The 12,442-nt window shown below is 36.3% G+C and overlaps 1 protein-coding gene across 1 annotated transcript; it reads right to left on the bottom strand.

Moving 5' to 3' along the window:
• Window positions 1-5,831: 5,831 nt before the first annotated feature.
• Window positions 5,832-8,178, bottom strand: LOC104604683 (cytochrome P450 78A9). Its single transcript, XM_010269146.3, has 2 exons — window positions 6,992-8,178; window positions 5,832-6,838 (listed from the first exon to the last, which is right to left on the bottom strand). The coding sequence occupies exons 1-2, from the start codon at window positions 7,955-7,957 to the stop codon at window positions 6,218-6,220; spliced, it is 1,587 nt and encodes a 528-aa protein (XP_010267448.1). The 5' UTR covers window positions 7,958-8,178; the 3' UTR covers window positions 5,832-6,217.
• Window positions 8,179-12,442: the final 4,264 nt, after the last annotated feature.

Raw genomic sequence — 12,442 nt, 5'->3', positions numbered from 1 at the left:
ACATCCATGTCATGTCGATATCCCACACACTTTTCAAGAAAACAATGTAATGTTGCTGCAACTTGGTATTTGTTTGTTTCCTTAGAAGATCGGCTTCAATGTTCATAAGACCATGTTTACACTGTTCGTATTGTCTTTTAATTTACAGCTATGTATTTAAAAATGAAAATATCTGCATATTTATATATATTTTTTAAGGGATTGTGGAAACGGTGTTAGTACGATCTTACGAGGATCCTCCATCCACTACTACGTGCAGTCAAAAATTGAATGCCTACATGGTTCAAATTGACAAGGCCACCACACCAACCTACCTTACCTATCTACAAAATGAAAATGATGATGATGATCGATTTCCAACTTGCGTCAGGTGTTTCCGGGTGGTCCAGCTTTAGTTTAAAGCAAAGCGGCAACTCGATCGATAGGTCATCGGTCCCTTGAATCCTTTCCTTTGCTACATTAATTTTAGGGTAAAATATAAAATGCTCCCCTGAAGTTTCTGACAATCATAAAAACCTCTTTTATAGTTTTACTTTAAGAAAACCTCCCCTGAACTTTTAAAGATCTCGATAAAAATCTCCTTTCTGTCATTCACTGATTCAGATGGAAAACCAATAAAATTATAAAATTGCCCCTAATTATTTTTTAGAGTCAATAAAATATTTTAAAATATCAGAATTGCCCCTGCTTCCCCTTTCTCTCGCAATAGAAGCTTAGAAGGGAATGTCATGAAATACTTCCCCCGATCTCCCCTCATTGGTTTTTCTCATTGATTTCATCTTCTTCTTCTTCTTCTTCTTCCCCACTATCTCCACTTTATTCCATCATGTCAATAAACAAATGCGAGATCGGTTCCAATACTTCATCAGTCACCACCATGCGCTTCAACCTCAACTCCTCTAACCACGGGTAAGCTTCGGCCATGGACGAGATCTAGGGGTGCACATACCCTCCCCACCCCCTCCATGAGATTGAAATCAGCAAAATGCGGTTTCCCCTTAGCAACATAGATCGGACCTCCAGGAACCATTTGATCAGTTGCAGAGGGAGCTTGTCCCTTATCTCAATCTCTCCTTGTTGAATGGATCAATGTATGTTTTGATTTCCATTATCTTGTCTGTCATTTCCCTAATTTCTAAAATTTCTTAAATTCGATTCTGGTTCGGGTTGGAGTAATCTTTTCTCTCCATTTGTTTGCATGTTTTTGTGCTTTCCTTTCTACATCTCTTGTGGGTATGAACTTTCAAGTTAATCTTGTTATTGCTTTCTGGGTTTATTGAGTTTACCCTTTACCAATTTTGAGTTGAAATTGATTGTCTTGCTCTTGGTTTTCATAAGAAATTGTGCAAATAGTGGATTTCGGCAATCAATCACCTCAGTTTCAATACATTCTATTAGAAACACAATTGGCAATTTTGGATATACGAATCAATCCTTTTGAGTTCTTTCTTCTCCTGAATTATTCATGGTTTTCTATTAATCTAGGTGCATTGATTGCTCTAACTCAATCGACTTAATGGAAGAGAGTGGGGACAATGGGGACGGAGAAGAGAGAGAAGAAGAGTGGGGGCAGTGAGGGGGAAGCAGGGGAAGCAGTGAGGGGCGATCGAGGGAAGGATTTCACATTGTTCCCTTCTATTGCAAGAGGAAGGGAAAGCAGGGGCAGTTCTGACATTTTGAAATATTTTATTGATTCCTTGACAATTAATTAGGGGCAATTTCATAATTTTATTGGTTTTCTGTCTGAATCAGTGATGGAAGGGAGGTTTTTGTCGAGATCTTTAAAAGTTTAGGAGAGATTTTTGCTAAAGTAAAACTATAAGGGAGGTTTTTATGATTATCAAAAACTTCAAGGGAGCTTTTTATATTTTACCCTTAATTTTATGAAATGATCACCCACTGTAAAATGTGCAATGTGAGTAATTACTAATTAGGTATGGAAAAGGTTTAATGCTTTCTTCCTCGTTGGCTATAACTTGTAACCAATATATGTATTCTTAATTTTAATTAACTTTGATTTTATAGATTCAAGCCTGTAAGAAAAAAGAAAAATGAAAAACTAATTGCCGGTGGCCGGTGGCTGGTGCTGGCTGCCCACGTTGTGGAAATCCAACCGGGTCCCAATGAAATACTAGTTGTAATATGGATGTATACATAGGTCATTTGAAGCTTTCCTAAAAAGGGTAAAAAATAGGATCCAACCGGGTCCCAATGATTTCTCTTTATAGTCCTAATTCATCAGCGCCTCTAGGTGCAGGGATGAACATAATTACAAAAACAATTAGGTGCCATTTAGCAAGTCTAAAGATCTTCTGAGAAATTTGATAACCAAAAGATATGCGTTTTTATACAAAGATCTTGGCAGATCACAAATTATTTAGTTGAAGGGAACCGGATTCAGTCAGAGCAAAGTCCATTCAAACAGCCTTTCTAGTCTTGTATTGGGAATATCTTCCAATGAAATAAAGAACAAAAGTACAGAGATATTCCTGATAAAAGGTTGTAAAGGCTGTTCGAACACTATTCGAACGGGCCTAGCTCTGACTGAAGCCGATCTCTAGTTGGAGAAGTATCTTTTCACACAAAGACGAAAAATGTGAGAAATTTCATTTTTAGCTTTTTTGTGTAAGCTCAAATTGAGTTTCTCACATCTTTTCGAAGTAAAGCTTTTTGACGGCTAGATCTTCCCTCAACTAAATGGGAAAAGACAACATAAACTGCCAAACTTCTAAACAGCCAACAGCCCACACAAAAAGATACATCAAATGAGACCTCAATTCAAACTCACTGTAAATGAATATCAAATAAGGGTGCCTCCATTCCACTTGCAATGTTGAACTGTCAATTCTACAAATTTCCAAATTCCTCCACTGGATTCAACAATTAATCTAAAGCCACACTTATGAATAAAAATCCATAGCTTGTTTTTAAAGGTGTAAATCGGGTCATGCCGTCCGCGGCTCAGCACGAATTTGGACCGGCCCGACGGTCTACAGGTTGTGTCAAGCCCGATACAACCGTGCGAGCCATGCTGGGCCTGGGGTTTTAGGTCCACGAGCCAGACCGGCACAGCATGACCAAGTGGGCCATGCCGCCTACGGCCAGTGTACAAGCATGGCCTAGCCCACAACCCAGCCTAGCACGACCCATATATATATTATAATATTATAATTATATAATAATATATAGTATATAATATATTAATAAAATAAATATTCTTTAATTTTATTATACTAATTTATTTAATTATTATTATATATATAGGTAATTATACACATCAATATTCATATAAAATTAAAATTTTAAATTTTTTGTCAATTTTTTAAATAAATAATTTTAGCCTGATGCACAACCAAACCTAACCCAAGACTCGACTTATAACATGGGCCCACACAGGCCTGGGCCATTGGCCATGCCAGGCCGACCCCCAAGTTATCCCACGGGAACCCGCACCCGCCCACGGCCGTTTTACACCTCTACCTGTTTTGTCCTAGGCAATGTTGATAAAAAATTAATGATCCCTCCTCTAACCTACAAATCTTGTAATCGTGTGGCCAACTAATAATCTTCACTCTTTGGAGATACTAATTAACTAGCTAGGAGCCTAGGAGGGAAAGTGACAGAGAGACGTCGACTGCACATTAAAGGGATATTTTCTGTTAAATCGCCACCATGGATATATGTAAAAATCCACACCTACGTACAGACAAATTCATGGTGTATTGTATAACCAAACCCACGTCACTTACCATTCTCTCTCTCTTTGTAGCCATACCTAAGGTTCAAAGTATCGATAAGATACGAGTTTTGGCCATATCGTATCGGTACGACTGAAATACTTTTTTTTTTAGTTTTTTATTTTCAAACTTTGATTTTTTAGAAATATTATAAACTGTTTTTTATTATTAAAAAAAATAAGGATCTGAAACACCTGGAAATAGGCATTTCGGACTATATCATTTATAAAAGATACGACTATGTAATTTGGCTTGGACTGCTCTTTGCATAAATAACAGAGCATGGTAATGTTCTCTTTGATGGTTTTTTTTCTTATTCTTATTTGCCTTGGATTGCTCTTTGATGTTTTCAACTGTGCAATTTGGGCTTAGGCTGATTAAGTGTATTTTGTTGCTGGATCAATACTTTTATGTTCTAGACAACAGTTAAACTTGATTTGGTCAGAGTGTATTTTTATTTATTTTTTCTAATTTGGGGAAATCTTTCCTATTTCAGTTGAAGTAAATATTCTTTTCCTTTTGGTTTTAGTCATATTACTAATAACATTCAAGAATCTTACATGTTCAACATCTCATCTCATTCTTGAAACCAGTTTTGTATCTATTATATGTGTTGTAAATACTCATGTAGACGAGTCTACAGTTGTTTTGCTTTGATGGAAATCCAAAAAAAAAAAAGATGAAGAAACATATTGTTTAATTTGATAAGATTATTGGGGTTGGGTTTCTTGATTTTATAGCCAAAAATACCAGAGCATGGGATTGCTATGTGATTTGAAATCAATGTTTCATTGTCTCTGGATTTCAAAGATTCACCCCATATGTTGCTAATTTTTTTTTTATTGTCAATTTGTAAATTTGTAATTTAGCAGTTGTTTTTTATATTACTTGAATTTGTGTGCTTTGAGGACTCTTTTTATTTTAGATTTTTCATGCTAATTTGTTGAGTAATGTACGTATGAGTATCCATTACCCATCATATCCATATTTATTGTTCATTTGTTCATTTATTTTTTATGAGCCAAACCTAAATATATAATAGATTTCAAATTTGTTTGTCTTGTTGTTCAATTGTTCATTTGTTTTTTGGGTAAATTTCTTAAACTACCCTTATAGTTTAGCTAATTGACTAAGTGTACCCTTACTGTTTGAAAATTAAGTAATGCTACCCCTACTATTTCTAACCATTAACAATAACAAGAAATTGAAGAGTTCCCTTCATCCCCTAGCACTTTTATCATCCATTTCAAAGGTTGGGTTATTAATTTGTTCCCAAGCAGGTATAATAATCCCATTAAATTATTCTCCTTTATGTTCACGTTTAATTAAGCTCAGTTTGAAAAGAATACAAAAAGTACAAATATAAATATGTACAATATAAGTATATACTAAATAATATAAAACATAAGATTTTATGCTCTATAAAATGAGTCTTATTAGGCTCAGTTTGAAAAGAGTATAAATACAAATATATATATAGTGTAAATACATATAATATAATATAAAAATAAAGTTGTATACTCTACATATCTGTATTTGTATATAATTGCATATTTGGAGCGACAAAAAGAACAATAGCAACGGAAAGGACAACAAGAGTGGCAGCAAAAAGTGGAATATTATGGCCCTTCACATGAGGAGGCCTTAATTTGCTAACCCTAATCCTGGTGACACAAGAAATTAATCATGCCAATAAATGTGTCTGCTGGGCGGGCCCTTTTTTTTTTGTTTATAGTGAAAACTGTTCTTCACTCCAACTAATTTGTTTTGATGTAAAAGGAAAAAGCCAAACACAATTATTGCTGGGCTGCCAAGAGATGTTGTGACATTAGGTCATTGTTAGGTGTTATTCTTGCATGTATGTAGATTCAATTGGAATTTGGAAGGTGATCGGTTGATATCAAACCAAGTACCAGTTAGGCCTATGATGAATTCATGTCATGAGTAGGTAGACCTCCAACTTGGGTAGCCTTAATAGCTGTGTGAAACCAAACCAAGGCAAAGTGGCCTCACCACTTGGCGCATCAAAGGTCTCTCTCTCTCTCAACCTCACCATGCAGGGACCAACACACCAAGCATTTAATCCGGGAGCTGTTTTCTTCAAACTGCATGTATATAAAAGTATAGTAAGCTAGAAGAGAGTAAGTGTCGATCACATACACACACATTATTGCCTCAAAGCTATAAACATTTCAAACCTATCAGATCCATATAGACTATGGTGGATTATTTTGTAGTTTTGTAGATTATAGCTGCTTCTACTTTCGCTCCATATTTTACAGCGGCTAAAAATTATTACTACTGAACCAACAAGCTAAGAAAGAAGAAGACGTAAGAGAGGCTTAGACTCTAGAGAGGCTTTTTAGGTCTCAAAAGTAAGACGGGGAACATCTGCACTGCACAATTCTTTACATTTTGCATGCATTACAGGGAAATTGGGAATTGTGGGATTTGGGATTTGGGATTGATGGGCATATAGGCTAGGCACGCCTACGATTCACTCTGACGGTGAGAGGATTTGCCATCTCACAAGACAGCCTCAAGATCTCAGACAGGTCAACCGGATTTTGAACCGAGCCTATCCACTCAAACTCGTGCAACAAGGTTGCTACCCAAAAGGTCACTGTCGTTAGCCCTAAAGCTTTTCCGGGGCATGTTCTCCTGCCCGACCCGAATGGAGCTAACCTAAGATCCGATCCCATTACCGAAAACTCCACTTCGTCCTCCTTCCTTGACACGAACCTTTCCGGCATGAATTTCAGTGGGTCCGACCAAACCTGTGGGTCCCGCGTTATAGCCCACATGTTCACCATGGCTGTTGTTCCAGCGGGCACCTGTTTACCATCAACTGTCGTATCTGTGATTGCAAGCCGGGCCCATGACAGAAGTGGGCCAGGTGGGTGTAGCCTGAGTACTTCCTTCACCACCGCCGGCAAATACACCATCGCTTGAATGTCTGGTTCCAGCACCGGTCGTGATTTTCCGACGACTTCGTCCAGCTCTTGCTGGACTTTCGACTGAATGTCAGGATGGAGCACCATCCTTGCCAGTATCCACTCTATCAAAATCGCTACCGTGTCTGTTCCTCTGAAGATCATCTCCTGTACCAAGAAAGGAATGGAAAAAAAATATTATTTAATTCCTTCGTTTTAAGCAAACATTTTTACGTAGTAATCGTTACATTTTTTTTTTCTCTTCTTTTATTCAAGGAAAAGAAATAATTAACTAAACTGGGAGAGTGCACGTTAACTTACCCAAAGAACGGCGACCATATCGGGGTCTGATAATTTATCGGAACCTTGAAGGGAGAGCAAAACGTCCACGAAGTCCTGGTTATTCTTGCCGGTCTTAGTTCTATGTTCGGCGATGATGCGGTTCACGAAGCGGTTCACCTTGGGAACAAGCTTGGAGCATCTGGATCGGATATTTTGGTAGTCTAATCCGGCCAGCCATGGGAGGTGGTCGGACCAATTGAGCTTCCCTAAAAGATCGTACCCCTCTTCGACCAGTCTGCTTAGTTCGTCGGTTTCCTCACAGGAGGAACTCAGCTCGTATTGGCGTCCAAATACAGAACTCATCATGTTGTTCAGTGAAGCACGTTTCAGCGTGTCACGAACACTGAATTCTCCTTTACGATGGCCAACCATTGACACCATCTGAGCCGCGATTCGGAACCTCTGGTCCTCGGAGCCGTTAATTTGTTTAGGGCAGAAAAGATGGGTTGCAGCGATTCTTCGAAGTGTTCTCCAGTAAACACCATAAGGAGCAAAACCAATTGCTCGATTGAACATGAGACTGTAAGCCGACTCCTTGACCGGACGATCCGCAAAGACCGAGCTGTTCAAGATTTCTTTAGCAACGTCGGGGTTACATGTGATGATGACGCGAGTCTCACCCAGACTAAAAGCCATGAGACGATTGGCTAAGCACTGCTGCGCAGCGGCTGCTAACTGGCGGTGCGCGAGGCTTGCCATAAGATTAATGCTTCCCACCACAGGGAGGCCTCTCGGCCCTGGTATTGGCTTGGCGCTGGGTCCTTTCTTCAACCAGAACCAGTACTTTCCCCAGGCTGAGCCTCCTGGGTAAGCCCAGTAGATGAAGGTCAGTGATAGCCAAGCAAAAACAAGTAGGATCACAGACGAGACGAGATTATCAGACGAGAAGGCTCTGCATTTTGCAGCGAGAGCAAAAACCCACAAGCGCTCTATCTCAGTTTCCATGGCTAGGGTCGGGGAGCAAGAACGAAAGGTAGGATGATTTTCCTTTCCTTTCCTTTCCTTTCCTTGGGCTTGAAAGGGAGAGAAGGGGGGGGGCTGGTTTATATAGAGAAGGAAAAGAAAACTAAAAAAGAGTAACAACGGTTAATATAACGGACAAAGGTAAGGGAAAATTATAAAAATGTTTATGAGCGCCGCCAGCCAATAACGGAAATAATGTTTCTAACGCTTGGTATTTGACCCGTGCCGGTTAACTGGTTCGAAGCTGTAGGGTAGGATGAGTCAGCCTGATGATCAACCCCATTCACCTCTTGCTGCTGCCGCTACCAGCTTTGTTTCTAATCCAGGGGGCAGGGGGCAGGGGGCAGTGGGCAGTGGGCAGGAGCATCAACCCATGCCGATATGGCTGTCTATCAAAAAAGCAGAGCATTCCGATATGGCCAATGCTGACAACATTGGATTCCCGAACCGACTCGTGTCAATCAGTGTTACTTACATCGTTCACAATTACAAACCCTGCCTGCTTCCTGCACATCAGATCCTCGTTATATATCTCTCGACTGCATCATACCGCAAAAACTTACAACCAATCAACCATCAATCATAAATCATATAGATTTTCAAAATAACTTTTGATGTATGATTTAGGCAAATTTTTTTAACTATCATATCTTTCTAACATCATACATTTTCTCCCATGAAAAAACTTTGAATGTTTTGACAGTAAGAGTTTGGGCTGTTTGGGGTTTGTCGCAGCACATCACATGCATGTTACCCCAATTCTAATTACTTATTTACCCCATACCGATGCCGATATGTCATGCAAAGATTAGATATCTATTTCTTTCGAACAACCGTCAAAAGCTTTTTGCATATCACTTGCTAGTAATCAATCACAAATGCATACACTTAGTGTTCTAGTGATCTCTATGATAATACATGCATGGGCCCATGGGCCGTCTCCATTAGATCTGTTCCTGGGAGTATCCTCAAAAAGGAACTTTTCCTTTTCTCAGTCATTTTGGGTTAACAAGATGTAAAAGCATGTTTCTTTCTATAAGAGCAGTGCATTCCGAGGTATGAAGTGGGAGAGAAGGGATGTCATAATTGGGGTTTTAAATAAGACGATTTTTTCATTATTCATTTTTTTTCTTTTTCGTATTGAATAAATAATAAGAATGAGAGGTGATATACAGCCAAGTAAGCAGCAGCTCATGAAACCGAGGTGATGAGATTGCGCCCCTACTTGCATTATTCGGATATTAAATTTTTCAATTAAATTCAAATTTGGATATTGCCTGATTCAATTCAAATTCAATCGATTTACACTCCTACCTACAAAGACTCTAATGGTTAAGTTAACTAAGAACTCAAGAAAGCCGAGGTGATGAAATTGCGAGAGCAATTGAGTGGTTAAGATTATGTAAGAGTCACCTATGACCCTGAGTCCACATTTATAGTTGAGGCCTCCTTGCGTGTGGGGGACACTTGGTAACGACTATATGTTGGCCAGCATCAAGTGGGAAGCCATTAAGGCATAGACCACATGGCCGGGTTTTCCCCTTAATAAATGCACCGGGAGAGGCTCGGTCGAGGTTGTAACGCCTGCTATTAAAGCTCCACATTAATAGGGCAAAGGGATGAGGATGCCCCCTAGCCCTACGAGATTGCCCTTGGGAGTGTGCCACATATCATAAATCGGTGGGGTGGATGAAATTGGCAACATCAGATATGAAGAGATAAGGGTACTTTTGGAATAAATAATTATGGGTCTATGTTCTTGAACATTTTTTACTCTGTTTTAATGGTCATGTAACCATTTCCAAATGACAATACAATGTCTCACTCAAAAACTTGTGAGCCTGACTTGACATATATTACTCAAACTTCTATATTTAGTTGAAGGAGAACATAGAGTTTCAAACGAACTCAAATATAGGAATATCTTAGTCGAAGGAAGCCAAGACATGCCAAATCTCAGCTCGGCTTCGTTATATTATACCCCTAGTAGAAGTACAATGATTGCTTTTTATTTTAGCTACATGATGGATAACTATGGGTGTCAATCGTGCTATTGTACAGCAAGCAAATTAAAGGGTCAAAATATGACGAACATTTGAATATGTAGAATATTTAGTCTCGGTTTAGAAAGAGTAGTACAAATACCAATATGTATGATGTAAAATCATACAAAATAGTAAAATACAAGGTTTTGTATTTAAATATTTTTTTCAAACTAGTAATAATTTTATATACTATTTTTAATAATTTTTTTACGATACAAAAAATTAATAATAATTAATTTTAGAAAGGGTTGTTTATCAAATTTAGGAATGGCAATTTTTCCTATTTCCTCGATCCCCATGGAATCTGCTCCAAATGGAATGGAGATGTGGATGATTTGAGATGGGAAAATTTTCATCCCCGTTGGTGGGGACAGGGAGAGCACTCCCTACCCTGCGTGGACCCAATCCCCACCCCATGGGATCCCCGCTAATATATGTATATATACACATATGTTTATATATGTATATATGTATGTATATATATATATATACATAAGTCTATATGTTAGTATTTTTAAAAATATGGTTGAATATGTTTGAATCTTTTCTAATAGGATTGTAAATTTTAATTATTTTATTTTTATTTTTTAAATAAAATAAAATAAAAAACATAATGGTTGACATTATAAAGAATCATGGGGAGTGGGGATCTCCACAAGGATAGGGATAACATTATCCCCATTAGTGAGGATGGGGACGGAGATGTAGATGGGGATTTTCGTGGGGACGGGGATGGGGAGAGGCTCCTTGTCCCCGCCTTACCTCGTTGCCATTCCGAATCAAACTAATGAAACTGACCAACCTAATTTCTAGTATTTTCAATCGGCTTTGGTTCAATAATTTCCCAACCCGATTGTGTTGGATCAATTTCGCTTTGGTCATTTGTAAACTAACTAAAATCGAATGGCCCGACTATAAATATATATATTAATATTTTATATTTTAAATATATTTTTTAATACAGAAAAGTGAGAAAATTCCAATATTTCTTAGGCTAAATATTTTAAATCATAAATTTAATTTTTAAATTTATTTTTTTAATAATTTCATTGTATTTTTTAATTTTAAACTTAATTTTTAAATTTTATTTTTTTAAGTTTAAATATTTGGAACATACCGACCAAACCAAAAATTGATCCAAACTGATATAACCTGATGAGTGGCCAACACCCCCCCACCCCCCCCCCCCCCCCCCCCCGAAACCTAACTAGGTCAATTTGGTTGGCCGAACAACCTACAACTGAACCGAACCAACCCTTGAGCAATTGTTTAATCTCCAAAGATTATTAAAAATTTATAGTGAAAATACACAATAAATTAAATTTAAAATGTTAAATAAAACTAGTTTCAACTCCAATAATTATTGAAAATTTTCTATTAAATAACAAAACAAAAATAGATTTATACATGATTATTGAAAATATATTTATCACAAAAAACAATAAATAATTACTAAAATATAATAAATATTAATTTTAGTATAGATAAATATATAATAAATAAAGATTAAGTTTTTAAAATTATTAATAAATAGTGATTTTTTGAAAGTTATTTTCTAGAATTATTAATTGGTATAAATAAAATTAGTTATTTACAATATTATTTATTTATTGAAATAATATCATTAATTAAATTTTAAAATATTAATTACTTGTTGAATTTAATAATCCATAAAATTATAGTACTATTAATACATAATTTTGTTATTTTAACTATTTAAAATCTAGTTATGTTAAACATTTAGTTATTTAAAATATTTTGCCCCTAGTAGAAGCACAATGGTTGCTTTTTTATTTTAGCTGCATGATGGATAACTGTGTATGTCTATCATGCTATTGTACAACAAGCAAATTAAAGGGTCAAAATATGACAAACATTTGAATATCTAGAATATTTAGGCTCGGTTTAGAAAGAGTAGTACAAATACCAATATGTATGATGCAAAATCATACAAAATAGTGAAATACAAGGTTTTGTACTCTACATATTTGTATTTATATTTTTTCCAAACTAGTAATTAAGCACATGCGTTGCACGTTAAAATTTTTTCTTTATATTAATTAATTGAATTTTAGATATATCATAGTTAAGATAGAAATTAAAAATTAACAAAAGTAACAATATGATTAAAAATAAACTTAAATGCTTGTAGCAAATAACAATTATTATTATTATTATTATTATTATTATTATTATTATTATTATTATTATTATATTTTGTATTCCATTTCTATCATAAATAAAAATAGATTTTATTATTTAATATGATGAATATAAAACATTAGAAATGCTCTCAAATGTTTTCGACAAAATTCTATACATTTTCATTTTTTGTGCTCTATCTTTTTTTAAATATTTATTATTCATTTATGACATCATGGGTTTCTTTGAAAATTTGGATCGTTGACCCACCATCTAGATA

Source organism: Nelumbo nucifera, chromosome 1 (assembly GCF_055504915.1).
Source record: "Nelumbo nucifera cultivar China Antique chromosome 1, China Antique-T2T, whole genome shotgun sequence".
Classification (NCBI taxonomy): Eukaryota; Viridiplantae; Streptophyta; class Magnoliopsida; order Proteales; family Nelumbonaceae; genus Nelumbo; species Nelumbo nucifera.
Note: the sequence above shows the minus strand (reverse complement) of the source record. Positions and strands in the feature narration are given on the sequence as shown.